Source organism: Punica granatum, chromosome 7, assembly GCF_007655135.1.
Source record: "Punica granatum isolate Tunisia-2019 chromosome 7, ASM765513v2, whole genome shotgun sequence".
Classification (NCBI taxonomy): Eukaryota; Viridiplantae; Streptophyta; class Magnoliopsida; order Myrtales; family Lythraceae; genus Punica; species Punica granatum.
Genome location: NC_045133.1, coordinates 25,074,882 through 25,093,989, shown reverse-complemented (window position 1 = coordinate 25,093,989; position 19,108 = coordinate 25,074,882). Strand labels below are relative to the sequence as shown.

Sequence of the window (19,108 nt, the reverse complement as noted above, 5' to 3'; positions counted from 1 at the left end):
TTAAAGATAAACACATGCAATCAAATATTCATACATTTCATTCCGTACATTACATTTATGAACAAACAATCTTGGTAACATCTTGGTATGAACAATTGAACATGTATACATATATGCTTGAATCCTAGCTTTGTTTTTCCAAGGGGAACCACAGAACATGAGCAATGAAGCAAATTACGAAGCTCCCAACGACATTTTCATGGGATCTGCTCGCTCTTACTCATTAGCTGAAGTATCGCATTCGCCTTTCTCTGGGCTCGGCTTGTTCCGCTTCTGCTAATCTCTGCCAGGTGCTCATACACCCCAAACTGGAGGGCTGCCAAGAGGAAGGACGAGTTACTCGAGCCCAGCTCGAGAAGAACCGCCGTTGCACACTCCTTGTTCTTGGGCATTCCATCCCGGATGTACTCCACGAGGGTCTCGATGAAGGGAAGCTGCCCGATCTCCTGCCTCCCGCTCGGGTGCGAGGCAAGGAGCAAAAATATTGAGAGGGCCTCGTCGATCATTCCTAGGTTCCTGTCCTTTAGTAATTGGAGAAGGGGTTGGACGATGCCTGCTTCGATTGCTCGGGCCTTGTTCGATTGGTTCAGGGATAGGTTGAACAATGCGGTGGCAGCATCCTTCTTCCCTCTGATGGTCCCGTTCTGTAGTAAGTCGACTAGGGGAGGGATCCCTCCACTCAGCCCGACGGTGATCCTGTTCTCTTCCAGCATCGACAAGCTGAAGAGGGCTGCGGCGGAGTTCTCCCGAGCCTCGGAATTGCCGTCCTTCAGCACATCTATTATCAATGGGATCGCGCCCTCCCTAGCTATGACCTTCTTGTTGGTCTCATCGATCGACAAGTTTAAGAGGGCCGTCACGGAATGCTCTTGTATTTTCGAGTCAGGATATGATAGGAGTTGGACAAGAGGTCGGATCCCTCCACATTCGGCGATCATGACCCTGTTCTCGGGGTTCTCCCTCGAGAGCTTTCGAACCTTCATGACCGCCTTTCGTTGTTCCTCCAAGTGAGACGAAGCTATGGTTGTGACTAACGTCTGGATCTTCTCCTTCTGCTCCGGGCAGGAGGGCTCTGCGGCAACAGGGACGTCCTTCTTTGGGAGATGGAAGTTGTGCTTCTCGCACCATTGCGTAATGAGGTTCTTGAGGGCATAATTCGGAGCGAGCGACAGGTGAGCCAGCGTCTGCCTTGTCTTTGGGCACGTCCGATGATTCGAGTCCAACCACTTCTGTATGCTCTCTCGTTCATAAGTCTTCATAAGACGCAAACAATGAAAAATCAAGAATTATGTTAATAGGGCTTAAAGCTTGTCCAATTATATGTTAATAAGTCTTAAATTACCTGTCCAGAAGCGACAATTACGGGATCGGTCATGATCTCAAGTGTAATCGGGCAAAGGAATTCGTGTGGGATCACTAAAGATGGCAGCTTCTCGAGCATCTTGTTCGGCACTGAGGGGTCCTCGAGGACGTTGGTGATCTCAACTCCCACTATCTCCTTGAACTTGTTGAGGAGATCGATGATTTGCTGCGTGCTTTCCATGGTCTGAGCTCCTCTTTCTTTTACGAGTTTTCTTATCGCAAGGGTCTCGTTCTTCAGGTCCTCAGCTGTGTGAAGATCGAGCTTCTTTGCAAGCCGTTCGATAATTGCGCTATCCGCATTGCGGTCATCCTTCTTAGAGAAAACAACCATCATGTCCATCGCAAGCTCAATGTCTTGTGTGTCGGTTCGCCTCTTTGCTCTCCTAAGTTGCACAGCCATAAGGTCCATCTGATGCTCGAATTAAGAAAGTTTCTCGTTGGTTTGATTCACGGTAATTTCACATTCATTGCGGTAATTAAACATGTTCTGGCATAATTTGATCATAACAAATGTAGAAGATCAGATACCTGAACCGAACAAAACGTCATACCTGTTCCTTTACTTCATCTGAGAGGCCGAGCTCGTCCATCGGGAGATCAACTATAGCCTGAGTTAGTTTCGTGTAAACATCGTGAAATTTAACCTTGACAGCCTCGCTCTCGAGAGCCTGAAAAAACACGAATGTCCAGAGGGAACCAGGTAAGAAAATTTTGATTCTATCATTGCAAGATGCAAACTATGTATGTTAAAAATCCTCACCAAGTATATTTTGCTTCCCTCATTGCACGTCTTGAGCAGCTTCATCGCTGCGATGAGGGCCTTCTTGAGGTTCCACAGGGCAGCAGTCCCTGCCTCAGATATCGGTTCCTCGTGGTCCCGCACCTCCTCAATGAGCGGCAGCAGGAGCTTCATCCGCCTCATGAGGCTGTAGCATTCCTTCCTCTGGGTCCTCCGATAGTTCCCAAACTGGGCCGCGGACTCAATCACCTCCACAATCTCCTCGAGCACATTGGCCTCCTTGGGCAAAGATTCTGGTTCTGATTCCGGTATCGTCCCAACCTCAGTCCCTTGACGATCTACCACCACAACATCTCCTCCTCTTCCTCCCACTTCCTCGGATTCCTCTCTCATGTCTCGGCCGTCCATCACCATCGGAAGCCTTCAACAGCGTAAAGAAAACTTGCCTCTGATCGTAAAAGATGAGGCCGACGCTACCACGGAATCACAAGGAACGTTAGAACAAACAAACCCTAACCCTAGGTCCTTCCATGGGTGGCTGTGGGAAAAGAATGGAGGCGGGTAGGTTGGGTTCGCTACATTTGGCGGGCTTTTCGGGTTAATTTTGTGGATGGCAAAGAAAGCTGAATCCGGCAGTTATTTTTCCGCGACAGTTAGTTTGTTGTTGTTGTTTTTTTTTTCTTTGACAAATATAAATTCCACCAAAAAAAAAAAGAAAATTTATGTTTCCACTTTATCTCTACTCGATAAGATAGTCTAGACAGACTGTCCAATTTTTTTTCAATTACAAGTAAGGTTTATGAGTTTAATATAATAAAATAGAAATTCTAATAACTGACATGGGATAGAGATAGTCTTATAACGAGTATCGAACTGGAGTTTCTACGTTATTAGTGAAGACTTGCAACACTAAGCTCCACCCACTTTAGGGGTGTGCATAGATACCGGGTACATCCGAAATCGGTTGGAACTACCCGTTATGGTAGGATCTATGTAGTAATTTAAGGAAGTGGTGAAAATGGATTTCAGTTCCGACATATATGGTACCCATGGAACCGGTACTGGGGACCTATATATTTTTCTTGTAAAATATAAAAATCCTCTACGTGTAATAACAGTAGTTATAGAATCTTAAGGAGAGTTTATTTGCTTTGTCTACTAAGGAGAGCGACATCATCATTTTTTTTTGGCTAAATATCTACTTAATCTTTTAATTGCTTATTTGCTTTGTCTACTACATAATTCTAAGGAGAGCTACATAATCCTTTAGTTCTATGGATGGATAAGATCCGATTAATCTATATCGATATTTATTTATTTTGCGTGATTGTGAATGAGATTTTTTCGATTTTCTTTATTTCATTTATTGTGTTTGAAGAGAAAAAATAAGAGAAAAAATTACAGATTCAAATAAGGTATCTGTGACTTGTAGCATAATTCAGGTTCCTAATAGGTTTCGGTTTCAAGTCCCAACAAGGTTCGATTTCAAAATCTTGGAGCTATCTCTTATAGGATAGGGTCCGAGTACCGTGAAAAAAATAAAGTACCTAAGCACGCACACTCCTAACCCTCTTGGATAGGTTATCCCCTTTCCATTTCCAACTTTTCCCATATATATCACAATATATGTTATTTTTAATCACTATTATTAAAAAATAAGATCGTAAATTCCATAAATAATACTCACTACTCCTCTTTTTCCCCCGCCCTCTCTCCCCAAAAATCAACCGCCCAAGGCTTCTCTCTCTCTTTTTTAAAAGATTTTATTAATTATTTATTAGCTTTTCCATGTTTATAAACCTTTTTTTTCCTATGAGTGAGAATCACGAATTTAATTGTCGGAAAAAGAAAGAAAGAATTGGTATGTAAATTTCCTCTACGACATCCTTTTTTTCCCCTCGAAACCTAACAAATCACCAGTTTTTTATGAATTTATTTTTAAATCATGTGCGTAGTATTGCGTGGCTCATTCTTTCTTGTTCCAAATTCACAATGTCATATACAAACACACTCAATTGAAACATTCTTAATTCGAGATCAACTAGAAGGTGGATGAGGTTCTTCACGTAGTGGTAAAGCATTTGGCTTACTTCAATGACAAATGGAAATAGAGATGTTACTATGGTAATCGATATTGTCAAATACTTGATTCTAACTCTTGGAAACTTACGATTTTATGTTTTTACTTTCTATGACCATTCATCTTGCCAAAGAAACTCAAATTTGGTAGACTCATGTAGAAATACGAGTTTATTTAGTAAAATCAATAGAAACTCGATTCTACCAAGTCAAATATTGGACTAATTTATGATCGTTTTCATCTCAATTCAAGGGGATTGATTGACTTTTTAGTTTTTATGGCTTAGAAAAATGGATAACTAATTTATAATTTCTTTTAACCTCATTTTTTGGGTGCAAAATCGACATTTAAAATTTATAATAAGAATAAAATGTTTGATTGTTTCGTAGATATTAATAGGAATGTAAAATGTTTCTCAATTTTCGTATAAAATTGTTTTCAAAACTGTTATAATATTGATGATTTATAAAAGCTTACGATTCGATTCTACATTTTGATTTTCTAGACCCTCCATAGTTGTTACTTAGAAATTTGATTTTGACTGCCTTGATGGTCATCATATGAATATGACATGGTAACATAAACCTCGTCAGTCCTACACATATATACTTCGTTCTTTTTTTTTTTTGTGCTCTGAGTTATATACTTCGCATGTAAATAAGAGTGAAGGAGATCAATTCAAAGTGCTAATATGAAGGGTCAGTCTCATTTAATATATTCCGCTCGATTTCGGCACTGCAAAGTAATATGGTGAACATGCAATCGAGGTTAAAAAATACATGTTCCTCTTGTAATGATGATTGAAAACCGCAAAAGGTTGAAACCAAACATAAGCTGAACAAATCAATATATTCATAATTTAATCATCGATTATGATGGTATATATTTATACTCTAATCACTGATTGGTGACTATAACCTCTTAACATTCTTAGAGCAAATGTTATTTAAATTGCGTACGAGTTATCACTTAGGAATGATTATCGTTTCTTAGGAAGGGCCACAATCTATCCATGCTTTTGGGGCCAATGAGTTGCCCCGATGGAAACAGCAACATCGATCTGCAAGGCGAAGCGATAAGTGATAATGCCACACTTGATCAAACTTATATTAACCCATGCACAAAATGCGTTTCGCGGTATCAAGCAGGGTTTAAGCAAGAAGTACTTACTTCACATTCATTGCAATAATTAATAATAAAAGGGGCTGCATTAATTAATTTACATCAAGTTTTAAGCTTGCCATCGTATAATTTTCCCTGCAGGCATTTCCTTATTACTGACACAATTCAAAACATAATTTATACTGGCGACACCACCAACGGTAAGTAACTAAGCGGGATGCTTGCAGGTTTATCGGAGACCGTTCCGGTCATTTGCAAGACAAATCACCTCCCACCCGCTCAAAAATTCATTCTTATATCCATAAAATAATAAGGAAAAAAAAAGTAATTTTGGTCCTAATTTTTTTGTGTATTTTTTTTATATCAATCCTATCCTCAATTCTTTCCGTTTTTGCTATTTTGATCCTACTATCACTTTTTTTTTGTTAAGTGATACTGATGTGGTTTTTCAAGCCAATAACTTTACGACATGTGTCACTTCTCTTTTAAAAAGTTGATTTAACAAATGATTTAATATTTTCAAAACTAAAATTTAAATTTTCGAAAAAAAAAAACTGGACGGAAGGGAAGTACCAGTGAGGGAGGGGAGGGGGTGGGGGTGTTGGCCGCCAGCCCCGACCCCACCTCCGTGGTCGTCGGCTTCCTTAGAGGGAGTGTCTGCTGGTTGGTGATGTGTATTTATTAGCAAATTAAATAATAAAAATTTTATGACAAATGATTTATAGTGTACCTTTCCGTTCGTAATTGATCATTGCAAAATAAATCGTAAAATAAAAATCATTCGATGAGAACATAAATCAGTAAATCTATTTAATTTCTCTAACCACCAATAGCCTCTTCCTTATTTTTCAAAGTAAACAAAAAAATTAAATAACCAAAATAATTTTAAAAAAACAAAGATAATTAGACCTCCGTTGGTAGCAACTGCAAACATGCCTAAATATAACTTTTTTACTTATATACTGCAATAGTGTATTTTTTAATTTCATACCTAAACTCCTCTTTTAAAAAATTTACTATGTCATAATTTGCTTTGTATTACTCTTTTTTTTAATAATGAATTGCCTTGTATTACTTTATACGGTCTAATTATTGTCTTAAAATATCGATATTTTTCTGATTATGTTCTCAATATATAGTTCGCGCATAGTGCCGTTTGCTAATTACATAATTTAAAAAAAAAATGAAAAGAAAAAAGCAAAACATGAAGTCAACTCTGAATGGCCGCGAGCGCTCCCACTCCTAATTGGAAATATTTTGATCTCCATTTTATTTTCCTTTTACTTTTCATTTTAATTTCTCATTTAATTTTTAGACATAATAATCCAACGGCTACTAAAAAGTAGCCGTTGGGTTTGAAATCTCTCTTTTATAGAGAGAGAGAGAGAGAGAGAGTTCATTGAGTGACTGAAGTGAGAGTAGAGAGAGAGTGAGAGAGAGAGAGAGAGAGAGAGAGAGACGGAGAAGAGGAGATCACTCCACCATCGGTGAAATTTGATGGTGATCTTTTGATTCGTCTCTCTCTTTTGCGTTCATTTCCACTCTGTACGCTGATTATCTTGATCTGGACGGAAGGATTTTTGTTGGGCAATCTTGATCTTTGGAGGTAGGGTTTTTGTCGGCCCTCTCAGAAATTTAGGGGTCTTTGTGGTTTTGATCTCAGTTTTTTCAAGATCTCTTTTCCATTTCTTCTCTTTAGTCCTTCCCTTCTCATTAAATGTTCAATTTCTGGGTAAGTTATTAATGATCCCGACATTTCGTGGACTTAACCGCTGCCAAGTCGAGTACTTTCCCAACCTATTGAAGCGGGTTGCCCTGTGTTATTCGAGGTGGTCGTTTTGATTACGGATTGGATCCGATTGCCGTCGGGTCTTTCGCAGAATCTGGTGTTTAAATCAAAGTTCGAGCCTTTTTAGTTTTTATGATTCCAGTTAGTGGGTTCTGATTATGTTTGGTTTTTTTCTCTGTAGATAAGGCAGAGATGGTGGGATCGGACGAGAACAACCCGAGCGTGATCCGACCCGCAAATGTTCAAGGTGTGTGATTCAGATCGAAATAACCTCACTTTCTGGACAAATAGGCTGCAAATCTGTAGACTGTGGAATTGAATAATTCGTGGAAATGTAAACCCTAACGAAAGTTGTTCACTTGATTGAAATTAAAAAGGGGGTCTGCCTGCCGGCGGAGGAGGCATGAAGGCCATGACAGGAGTCGGACAAAACAGACGAGCTTTGAGCAACATCAACAGGAACATCATCGGAGGAGGTCCCCCTTACCCTTGTGCTGTCAACAAGAGAGTTCTGTCAGAGTAAAGTTTCTTGAGACCTTTATCATCCTTCCGATCACTCTTTTCCAATGCATTGAGAGAATAATTGAAAGTTTGAATCTTTATTTTCTATTTCGAAGTTGTCTTCCAATGCTTCTTGTCGAATAATTGTGTTCGTAATTTCAAATCAACCATATCCGAACTGTGGTTCAGGCACAGGGCTTCTATTTTTCTTGGTCTTTCTATTTGAATTTCTCTAGCGATTGCTGTTTTTATCCTCTCATTATCATTTTCATGTCCGACCATTTATGAGGTTGTTTCCTGGTTTCAGAAAAAATGTGCTATGCAACAAGAACCCACCCATTCCGGTGCATCGTCCGATAACTAGGTCAGTACACTAGCATTCAATATTTTTCCTTTTAATAGATTTATATATTCTATTTGTTACAATTACGATCTCATGATATTTTCTTTCGTTCTGTTATAGGCAATTTGCTGCTCAGATTGCTAACAAGCAGCGACTTAATCCCGAGGTAGAGTTTTCTCTCGAATGAAATTAATCGAAATGCGGCATTAAAAATGAAATTACCTAAGGATAAGTGAAACAATCATTAGGAAACGAAGAAATCGGTCCAGCTCGAGTCAAGCCCAGCCTACTCAGATGACTGCACTATCATAGATGCGGATGACTACAAGATGAGTACCGAGTTTCCTGCACCCATGTTTGTTCAACACACTGAAGCCATGCTAGAGGAGATTGATCGGATGGTATCTAACTTCTTTCCATCACCTAAATCAATTAAATCAGAGTATTAGGTCGAAAATAACTGAAGATTTTTGTTAAGGATGAGGTTGAAATGGAAGATGTGGATGAAGATGCAATAGTGGACATTGACAGTGGTGACAAGAACAATGCGCTTGCTGTTTTTGAGTATATTGATGACCTGCACAGCTATTATAAGAAGGCCGAGGTAATTTCCATATGGGACGCGGTTTGAGATTATTTCTTTTCTCAGCAGAAATTGGTTTTAGTGGCTAAAACAATTGGCAATTTATGTAGGGTACTAGTTGTGTCCCACCAAATTACATGGAGCAGCAATTCGACATTAATGAGAGGATGAGAGGGATACTTATCGACTGGTTAATCGAGGTGATGGATGGTTTCAATTAATAAAGATTGAATTGAATAGTTAAGTGCTTGGATGAGCAGTTGTGGTACTAATGGGAGCTGTTACTGATTGGGGATGTATAACACAGGTTCATTACAAGTTCGAGTTGATGGATGAAACCTTGTGTCTTATGGTCAATCTCATAGACCGTTTCCTAGCAGTCCAACCAATCGTGAGGAAGAAGCTCCAGCTTGTTGGGGTCACCGCAATGCTTCTTGCTTGCAAGTATGAGGAGGTCTCTGTCCCTGTTGTGGAGGATCTGATTCTGATTTCTGACAAGGCTTACAGTCGAAAAGAAGTACTAGAGATGGTAAGTATGTGCATTTATGAGTTATTCAGAAATCAGTTTTAAACATAAGGCTATCAATCTGTGATAAGAGGAGAGGATCACTGATGAAGATGATGGATGGAATGATATTTGCCTGGATGAAAATGTCTGGTTGACTAAGGGCAATTCCTTGTGGATTGAACATTCAAAGATCGAATCTGTGAAAATGAGTGGAGATCTTTAATATATGTTTTATCTGAAACAAACCGATTAAGGGATTGTTCATCTGAAATAAATGGACTAATGCGAGATTTTAAGTTCATGATAATGACTCGCGTTGATCACTGACTCTTGCAGGAGAGGCTAATGGTGAACACATTGCAATTCAATATGTCGGTTCCTACTCCATATGTTTTCATGAGGAGGTTCCTTAAAGCTGCTCAATCAGACAAGAAGGTTGACAATAATAATGAGATTGTTCTGTTTTGATCGTAGAGCGGAATAATATGTACTCATCTCACTTTATTTGATGTGAACAGCTTGAACTTCTCTCCTTCTTCATAATCGAGCTTTGCCTGGTCGAGTACGAGATGCTCAAGTTCCCACCATCTTTATTAGCTGCTGCCGCTGTCTACACAGCTCAGTGTGCTATTTCCAGGTTCAGAGAGTGGAGCAAGACCTGCGAATTTCACTCCACTTATTCCGAGGAACAACTCTTGTAAGTAAATCCGAAACAACTGTTTCTATTTAGACAATGCACTTGACTGGAAGATTTACCTCCTTTGTGACTGATATCTCATTTTCTCCGGTTTCTGCAGGGAATGCTCTAGAATGATGGTAACTTTCCATCAGAAGGCTGCAACTGGGAAGCTTACTGGGGTTCACAGGAAGTACAGCACATCGAAGTATGGTTATGCTGCAAGAGCCGAGCCTGCAAGCTTCCTCTTGGAAGGCAGGCTCTAAAGAACCCTGAGAAAAACTAAAATTGGGGCAATAGAGGGTTGAGGATAGAAAAGAGCAACATAAGTTGCCCCTGGGTGAAGAAGAAGTATTCTTTGTCTAGAATCAGATAGGGGGGGTGTGTGCAGTGTTCATTCTTCGAATTCTACTCAACGCTTTTTTAGTTTGTTTGAACATAAAAAAGAGAACTGGCTTTGTCGTCTGTAGCATTTGGTTCCTGGAAGTGTCTTCCGGCAGAGCAAGTTTTCTTTGCTGAATGAGTAAATGATCAGCATTTTGCTTGGTCTTCAGTCCTCAGATTACATCTCTGTATAACATCTCCAATTGGAAAAGAGTTGCTTCAGTAAGGGACTTAAACCTGAACAGACAATACGTTCTGCAGGTTCAAACCACTCTACCGGTTCTGCCTTGAATTCGTGTGATGGATCAACTGTGCGGCACAAAATGGTTCGAGTAACGACTCCGTATTGACCCAGGTCCAAACCACTCTACTGGTTCTGCTCTGAAGTTGTGTCATAGATCAACCGTGCAGCAAAAAACGGTTCGAGTCACGACTCCGTATCAAAATTGGTCCTGCCTTGAAGTCGTGCTATAGATCAACCGTGTATTGAAAAAAATCGTCAATCCTAATTTGACCCCTGAATTATTTAAATCTTTCACAATATGCCCCATGTGCTTTCACTTCTCAAAGCGTTACTCCCCGGGACATATGAATCTACTCTTGATCAAGCCTCAACGTAATCAAACACAGGAGGTTCTACCATGCTGCGTGGTAAGACTTCCAGCCTCTATCAGTCTCTGATCCAATGCCGATGATGGTGGAATCGTCCTATCTCCATGGCTCGATAGAATTTCCGTCAAAAAATCAACGGTATTCAAGTACTGCCCCGGGACGGGGATAGTGGATGGAATCTGAGATTGTGCATAAACTTCAGGGGCCGAATTGATCACCAACACTATTATTAATCAAGTACCAAAAGGCAAAAAGGGGTAAGTAGAGGTTGGAGTTTGAGAGACACATAAAGTTCAGAGGCCGAATTGTAAATTTTTCTTTCTTTTTCTGAATGACAGAGACTGGGAAAAATCGTGTCGCGAGCTCATGATTTACCCGCCACACGCACAAACTTCACTGCCGCCCGCAGGAAAGATTTGCGGCCATTAACGTCCAATTCTTACCCATCTGAATCATTCATTCAGAGCTGGCGCTCTGATCCAAAATCCGACAGTCTTATCGAAATATTGGATGATAGGGAAAGGGAAGAAAGTCGCATACAAGTCCCCTCAAAGAGCTTAACTTGTCTGATCAGCTACAGTCTCTCCGCACGAAAGCTTCCAACTTGCACGAAAATATCTGCTTCCATGGTCCCCCACGGAGCTGTAGACGATATCCTGAGGTGGGTTTTTGCTCAGGAGGCTGAAACACCTTATCGTTGTCGTCCACCGTTTGTGGGTCTGCTTGGCTTTTTGTCGTTGCGGTCGATATTTTCTTGGTATTCTAAAGGGCACCTGTGTCGTGGATAGAACACTCATGAATCAGAGTGTTCTTGTGGTGTAGGATCGTTTGGCTGGCAGGCGTAGAATCTGACTGATGCTTACAGGTCTTTCTCTCTCTTTTAGTAGGCAATTTATATCTCTGTGAAACAAGTCGAGAGGATTCTAGCGAGTTCTGGATCAGCCTCCATGCAAGCGATTCTTATAAGCTCTCATCATTCTTACTGATGATTGTGATATGCATCTCTCCGTGTTTTGTTGTGCGTGAGTTACTTTTCTTTGTTTCAGTTCTGTATAAGTTATGCAGACTACTCTGCATTTTATCGAAATTACTGATCGTATAAGTGTTGTGTAGCGTTTCTTACTTGCTGGTTGATTTGTTTAAGCATAGTGACAACTCAGTCTGAGATTTTAGTGAAGCCACCAATTCCTAGTCCTATTCATAGCTGTCGTCTTACGGGTGCCAAAGAAATAAGTTTGATTGGTTTAAGCATAATACCAAAGAAGGCTCGGTAAATGGAAGCTGTGGTTCGTATGATTTGCAGTTATATGTTTCGGCAGAATAAACAAACTCTAGAATAAGTTTGAGTTCCTGCTGGCTATACTTTGGCTAAACTGAATGGACTGTCAGCATCTTTCTGATAGTGGGAGGTTGTTTCACGTTGTTAGATTTCTATAAATATTGGAGGTTCCCAGTTACTGAGCAGCTCCTTTATGTCTCAGATAAAATAAGCCATGGAGAAGGAGAAGAAGTTCCTCACAGTCGCACCCTTTGAATGCGCTTGGCGTGAGGATCTCAAGTTCCGTGAAGCAGGGAGAGGCTGTGTAACTTTTGAGGCCTTTGCTCACAACGATGTGACCATAGTTTTCCGTGAGAATGTTGGGAGTCAGCACTACCATTATAAGATGGATAACTGCCCTCACTATACTGTGATCTTAGGAAGTCACCGGAACAGGCGATTGAAGATCGAGGTAGATGGGAAGACAGTGGTTGATGAGGCGGGACTCGGGCTCTGTTGCTCTTCGGCCTTCCAGAGCTACTGGATCAGCATCTATGATGGGTTGATTAGTGTCGGGAAAGGAAGGTACCCTTTTCAGAATCTTGTCTTCCAGTGGATGGACACAAACCCCAAGTGCAATATTCGGTATGTTGGTCTCAGTAGCTGGGACAAGCATGTGGGGTATAGAAATGTGAGCGTCTTGCCTCTGACCCAGAATCATATATCCCTCTGGAAACAATTGTACTGTAGTAAACCAAGAGGAATTCTTGAGGAGGAATGTGATAAGGAGATCGAAGATGATAGTGGGGATTACGAGAAGTGGGGGCTGGAGAATTTTCTTGAGAGCTGGGAACTGTCTGATGTGTATTTCATTGTCGGAGATGAGGAAAGGCTTTTTCCGGCTCACAAGATCATCTTGGCGGCATGTGGGAATTTTAATTTGAGTTCTTCAGGTCAGGACGTGATGTATCTTCGAGATGTGGAATATAGTATCCTCCGTTCTCTGCTCCAGTATATATACACAGGACATACCCAGGTATGCACTTCTCACGTCAGTTCCATTTTTCTGGGTCTATTAGCTCTTAAGCAATCCTGTCCTTATTTGGTCAAAAAATTTATGCACCCGATTAATCAGTTGGGCATGGGAAGAAGGCCTGTTATGTCAACTCCCTTACTTTTCTGATCATGATGAGAGAGATAGAGGCTGAAGACTACTTTAGTGCTCAGCCATATTTATTCTAACTCCTTTCAGAAGATTTAATGCTTCCGTCTACAGCTCCCCAATTCCTTTTGCGCATTCAGTAATCAAGTCTAGGGAGAGTTAAGCACATTACGTGCATGTTGATTTACTCTCTTTGCAGCTGCTATACATCTTCTTCATTATATTTGTTAGTAGGTGTCACTCGCAGATGACACTTTACTTTAGTTCCCTTTGTCGTGAAAATTCTCTGTCATTGATCTTTGATGCGATGCTTCTTGCTTTATAATGTTTTTAGATTGCAGAACCGCAACTCGATTCCCTAAAGATGCTGGCCCTGCAATTTGAAGTGATGCCTTTGGTGAAACAGTGCGAGGACATTCTGGAGCGGTTTAAACTAAACAAAAAGGTGTTTGACTCGGGCAAGAAGGTGGAATTATCCTACCCAAGATGCCAGCCCCATGGTATGGCATTTCCCTCTGGGCTCCCACTTCACTTGCAGAAGCTCAGAGATTTCCGATTAAGTGGTGAATACAGTGATGTTAACATCTATATAGAGGGTCTTGGTCTAGCTGTTCGATCTCATAAAGTTATTCTCAGTTTGTGGAGTGTCCCCTTTGCAAAGGTGGGCGGGTTTCTATATCTTTCCCTCTTTTTTCATTTTAATTATTTTCTTGTCAAATGACTCTGATTATGAGAATTCGATTAATAACTTTTTGGTATTGTGGCAAGTATTAATTAATATGCTTCTGTTAGAACATATATCTTGATCTTGAAACTTGCTTTCCTCACACCTTTTGCTTTATTTTGGTACATAGACGTGTTTACACGCCCTTGAGATGCCTCTTATGGAGAACATTCTGCATACTAGTCAGTTATTCATATTTCTTCGTCTCTTTTCACTTTTCTCATTAAATAGATTGATGCATCAACAGATGTTCACAAATGGAATGAGTGAGAGCATTTCCTCAGAGATCTTCTTAAGGGATGTTTCCCAACAAGCATTCAACGCTATGCTTGATTTCATGTACTGTGGAGAACTGAACATGGAGGATGATACTAACTCAGGGACCTTGTTGCTCGAGCTTCTCTTGCTAGGCGATCAGTTTGGGATCACCCTCCTCCATCAAGAATGCTGCAAAGTGCTTCTAGAATGCCTATCAGAGGTAGCCTTATAATCCTTATTTTACAGAGATAGTATTTAGGTCCTGATAATTGTATAAATTACCATATGATACTTCTTCCTTTTGGCTTACAAAGAACGAAGGTGTGACCTCTGGTGTAGGGTCGGGCTCTGTAAACAAAAAAGAAGAGATCCCTTTGTGCCCACGAATTATTTGATATTGATACCTCTCATGTACATATTTTACGCAGGGATGGCGTCGTCCTAGTGGAAGGTGGTCATACAACAGAGTTTTTCTATTATGCACACGAGGAAGCAGACAAAAATGCTAATTGGTTTGTATCTTAGAAGCTGACTTTGGGACTTTGTTGCAGGACACAGTTTGTCCAATTCTTCGAGCTATTTCGTCGCTTCCATCTTGTAAGCTTGTCGAAGAAACATGTGAGAGATATGTTTCGATGCACTTCGATTACTGTACCACCGCCAGCAATGGTTTCGTCTTGATGGATGAGCCCAATTTTAGCCATGTCATTCAGGTCTGTTTTTATGGTTCTACTAGCTCGAGTACTGATTCAGATTACACTGGAGTCTTATGGTTATATGTAAACCCTGCATTTGGTTTTTGGAAAAAGTGCGATTTTTCCTAGTTTTCCTTTTTGTCTCTTTTTGGAGAGTTTTTGAGAATATTTACAGAACAACCTGGATGGTGATCTAGGAGATGTTTGGGATCATTGTTGACATCGGAAATATAAGAGGAATTTCATAAGTTTATAAGAGATTGGATACCACCATCTATCAGCTCGAGCTTTTGGGTTGGAGATGGGTTCAATCGTTTATAGGTTTAGTGGGTATTTTATATGATATCAGAGCGGGTTATACTTCCGCGCGTACGTGTATTGACTTCCGATTGTGGATAGGTTTAGTTTCGAGGTAGCCAAGAATGCGTCTCATGTTAAGTCAAGCCCGAGTGTAGAACTCGTGGTCAGTTTGGTTTGCCCCCCTCGCTTAGCACGGAAGAGGCTGCTTGGCTCGTGATCATTTGTTGAGGGCGGGTGTTTAAGGGCATGTGACACCTCATGTGATGGGGGTGTTGAGAGTTAAAGTAGCCAAGAATGCGTCTCATGTTAAGTCAGGCCCGAGTGTGGAACTCGTGGTTAGTTTGGTTTGTCCCCCCTCACTCGAGCATGGAAGAGGCTGCTTGGCTCGTGGTCATTTATTAAGGGCGGATGTTTAAAGGCATGTGGCAACTCACGTGAGGGGGGTGTTGAGAGTTAAGAATGAGGTAAGTCCCACATCAGAAATATAAGAGGAATTTTATAAGTTTATAAGAGATTAGGTACCAAAAGGAATTTTATAAGTTTATAAGTGATTAGGTACCATAACCTATCAGCTTGAGCTTTTTGATTGGAGATGAATACCCAGTGGGTATTTTACAATCATAAAATGTGCAAAAAAGTGCATTGTGCCACTGTTTCCTTTTCTCAAGCCAAAGGTTGATTACCATCTGTTGAAGGAATTAAGTTGGTAGTCCTGTAGCCTATGGAAACGTTCGTTATCTTCTTTTGAAGAGGAGAACTGAAAACTGAATAATAAGATAATATGTGAAAGTAAGGGTATGTTGAAAGACTCTCAAACTTAAAATTATAAAGTATTCGGTCTAGAAAGAGGAAGGGGTCTGAGGGTCTCATCTCTGTTTTCCTTTTAGACTAGTTTTCACCCTCTACTGTTTCAGTTTTATCAAATGCACCTTAAATCTACTGATCTTTCAGTTTGGAGTGTTGGGCTGATACGTGTCACTACTTAGGATCAAGTATTTGTAGACTCCACTTATGCGGTCTGTTCTACGCCAAATGTTTCTTATATCATAGCACAAAATTTTGCAGCATCCTGATATGACAGTAACGTCTGAGGAGAGAGTTCTTAATGCAATTCTTATGTGGTGCTTGAAAGCAAAGAAACTAATCGGGTGGGAAGAAGTGGATGAACAGTTAATGTTTTCGCCTCCGGAATTCCTTTTTGGAGATAGGCTTCAATATCTTGATGGTCTTTTGCCTTTCGTGCGATTTGGCTTATTTCCCCTTGCCCTCCTTAAGAAGGTAAATGGACCCTCAAGTAATTGTGTCAAAACTATTCCACTTTCATGTAGATAGAGATTTAATAGTTAAATGGGTATTGCAGATGGAGAAAAGCAATCTCAGCGGGCATTTCCTAGTTTTTGATGAACTGGTAAGTTTAAGGGTATTTCCTGCAACTGCAACTGTAGTTTAGGAGGACAAACCCCGTCAAGTTTATCCATTCATTTTTGGATGGAATAGTTCTTACTAGAAACTTTTGCATCCAAATCATAGGTGAAGGGGGCCCTCAATTACGTAGAACGTGGATTTGTGGAAGTTGGAAACAATTCAAGGTAAGACATTTACCATATCGTAAAGGATAATTTCACATTACGAGAAACACCGGAAATTGTTGGATGGCATACTTGATTAAATCTGCAAATTTCAAAATCAACTGAGAAGATAACATCCATTTGGGAGCGTAGAGCTTCTTTTCTAAGATCAGTAGTCTTTGAAAAATTGAATTCCTGGATTGAAATTTATTTCCATCAGAATGCATTTGTGAACTGTATGGTAGTTCATAATCTGAGATGACCTCTCCTGAATATTTTTAGTCATGTAAAATTCATATATTTTGTCAGATTTCAACATCGGAGGTCGAGTTTCAGGGAGCTCCAATACATTTGTGATGGGGACAGCAATGGAGTTCTCTACTTTGCAGGAACATCGTACGGGGAACATCAGTGGGTCAACCCCGTGGTGGCCAAGGTGAACTTAAATCGTCTCTCTCGCTCTTTCTCAGGCTTCAGTGCATGATGTCTTTCTAAATGGGCTGCTTACCATTCATTCTACATTGTCTCAGAGGATCACTATCACTGCCAGTAGTCCCATTTCAAGATTTACTGACCCAAAAGCTTTGGCCTCAAGAACTTATCAGGTACCTTTGGATCTGAGCTGTTCCTAATGGCATTTTGATTGTTTGATTGTTCAGCTTTTGCAAACATATCTCTGCACTAGGGTACGTCATTTGCTGGGCCTCGAATAGAGAATGGGCGCAACTCCACGTGGTGGATGGTTGATCTTGGTCAAGATCATCAGGTGCAGTCTTTGTTCTTATTATACAGTTCACAATCTGTTATCGAACTATGCATGAAAAATGACAACAATTCCCTTGAATGTTTCCACATTCTAAGGCCAACATTGGAACTGTTAACTTCTCTTGATCACAGCACCGGAATGGTCCAATGAAAGTCGAGAGTGTTTGCTAATAAAACCAAGAATCAAACTGTTACTGATAGGTGATGCTTGCTTGATGCAGCTAATGTGCAACTATTATACCCTGAGGCAGGACGGGTCGAAGGCCTACATAAGATCCTGGAAGCTTCAGGTATGAATCTCTGAGCTCCTTTTTCTAAACTGTATTCTGTGTGACACATTAGAAGGGCCGAACTATTAGATGACTTAAAGAAAACTGAAGGATACTGTTTTATGTGAAGCATTTTCGAAGATAATTGTTTTGTAAGGTCTCCAAGCATATTCTGTTGTGTTCTCCTTATTCTTGATCTAAGTAGGTGGAGGGAGATGGTTCCCGGACACACATTGAGAAAATGAAATGCATCTTTGTATGAACTGTTTTCTGTCGTTCTTGCCACGTGTATCGTCTTCCTCAATTTGGTTGCATTGTCATCTTCAATATTGACTTGCAGGGGTCGATGGACGGGAAATCATGGACAGACCTAAGAGCTCACGAGAACGACCAGACCATGTGCAATCCCAGGCAGTTTGCTTCGTGGCCGGTAACCGGCCCGAGCGCTCTCCTCCCATTCAGATACTTCCGAGTCGTCCTCACAGGTCCCACCACGGACGCCTCCAACCCGTGGAACTTCTGTATCTGCTTCTTGGAGCTGTATGGTTACTTCCACTGAACCAGAACCAGTCTGGGCAAGAGAATAAGCACTTCCATGGAAGAACCTGTAGAGATTATGGTTTGAGTCGAATAAGGAAGCCATGGCTAATGCAGTGATGATTCAGTAACGGTGGTAATAAGGAAGCCATGAAAGTCAAATCTTCAGTTCTCAAGTTCTATAACATCCGGAAGGAGAGCTCGACGAAAGTTCTTCCATGGGTTCGCTGATACCGGAAAGTTACCTTGTTCTACGATCGAGTGAATAAGTGAAAAACGAAAGTATCAAACGCACTTCATATGTGAAATCGGAATTACTAAATGCTCTTCAAATGTCCATTATTTTTCAGAGCAATGCATCACGTAGTGGAATAGGGACGAGCAATAAAAGTCCAAAAGTGGGACCAACATAGTGAAGAATCCACCTCCAAAGAGCCAAACAAGTGTTGTTTGGATATGTGATTGTGATTTGTGATTGAATATTTTATGTCGGAAGGGATTGGACATTACTTATGAAAAAGAAGAAAAGAAAGTGTAAAGAAAGAGAGAGAATGGACATTAGCGATAACAACGGCAGCGGAGGATGACAAGCCACGTGCAGGAATATGCTTTGCTTTGCTCCTCCTCCTCCTCCTCCTTCCCAAATCATTGAAACAAAAAAAGTTAGGAAAATCAACCATCCCATCCAACAAGACGCTTCTACTCAATAATAATTTTCGTATGACATACTTATCGATTGACAAGTTTAAGTTTTCGAATCGACATGAACGATTGTTAATGGTGTATCGTGTACTAGTATGTATTGCGAGTATATTTTAGTCAATCGACAATGACATTTGCATCTCACATTACAGCTGCCAATATGATAATTAG

General features: G+C 40.6%; 3 protein-coding genes and 1 long non-coding RNA gene across 9 annotated transcripts; 2 read left to right on the top strand and 2 right to left on the bottom strand.

Annotated features, from left to right (window-relative positions):
- On the bottom strand, nt 1-2,754 carry LOC116215616 (U-box domain-containing protein 15). Its single transcript, XM_031551393.1, has 4 exons — nt 2,123-2,754; nt 1,914-2,030; nt 1,343-1,771; nt 1-1,253 (listed from the first exon to the last, which is right to left on the bottom strand). The coding sequence occupies exons 1-4, from the start codon at nt 2,513-2,515 to the stop codon at nt 198-200; spliced, it is 1,995 nt and encodes a 664-aa protein (XP_031407253.1). The 5' UTR covers nt 2,516-2,754; the 3' UTR covers nt 1-197.
- Nucleotides 2,755-6,695: 3,941 nt separating this feature from the next.
- Nucleotides 6,696-10,301, top strand: LOC116213580 (G2/mitotic-specific cyclin-2-like). Of its 2 annotated transcripts, none has more exons than XM_031548593.1 (12): nt 6,696-6,909; nt 7,274-7,339; nt 7,470-7,611; nt 7,901-7,957; nt 8,057-8,102; nt 8,185-8,337; nt 8,415-8,540; nt 8,630-8,719; nt 8,827-9,048; nt 9,364-9,462; nt 9,546-9,724; nt 9,825-10,301. In XM_031548593.1, exons 2-12 carry the CDS (start codon nt 7,285-7,287, stop codon nt 9,967-9,969), a joined length of 1,314 nt encoding a protein of 437 aa, XP_031404453.1. In that variant the 5' UTR covers nt 6,696-6,909; nt 7,274-7,284; the 3' UTR covers nt 9,970-10,301. The 2 variants fall into 2 exon arrangements, with proteins under 2 accessions (XP_031404453.1, XP_031404454.1); XM_031548594.1 differs by having other exon boundaries at nt 6,720-6,803.
- LOC116213583 lies at nt 9,366-9,925 on the bottom strand. The gene is made up of 2 exons (XR_004158114.1): nt 9,784-9,925; nt 9,366-9,685 (listed from the first exon to the last, which is right to left on the bottom strand). It is a non-coding gene; the product is annotated as an uncharacterized LOC116213583 (long non-coding RNA).
- A 902-nt stretch (nt 10,302-11,203) lies between the features above and the next one.
- On the top strand, nt 11,204-18,584 carry LOC116213579 (BTB/POZ domain-containing protein At2g30600). Of its 5 annotated transcripts, none has more exons than XM_031548592.1 (13): nt 11,204-11,360; nt 12,181-12,993; nt 13,454-13,780; nt 14,091-14,321; nt 14,653-14,814; nt 16,162-16,374; nt 16,457-16,504; nt 16,627-16,685; nt 16,974-17,100; nt 17,195-17,269; nt 17,350-17,430; nt 17,651-17,719; nt 18,039-18,584. In XM_031548592.1, exons 2-13 carry the CDS (start codon nt 12,193-12,195, stop codon nt 18,255-18,257), a joined length of 2,412 nt encoding a protein of 803 aa, XP_031404452.1. In that variant the 5' UTR covers nt 11,204-11,360; nt 12,181-12,192; the 3' UTR covers nt 18,258-18,584. The 5 variants fall into 5 exon arrangements, 4 of the variants coding, with proteins under 4 accessions (XP_031404452.1, XP_031404448.1, XP_031404449.1 ...); XM_031548588.1 differs by having other exon boundaries at nt 11,356-11,564; XM_031548589.1 differs by lacking the exon at nt 11,204-11,360 and adding an exon at nt 11,572-11,721.
- Nucleotides 18,585-19,108: the final 524 nt, after the last annotated feature.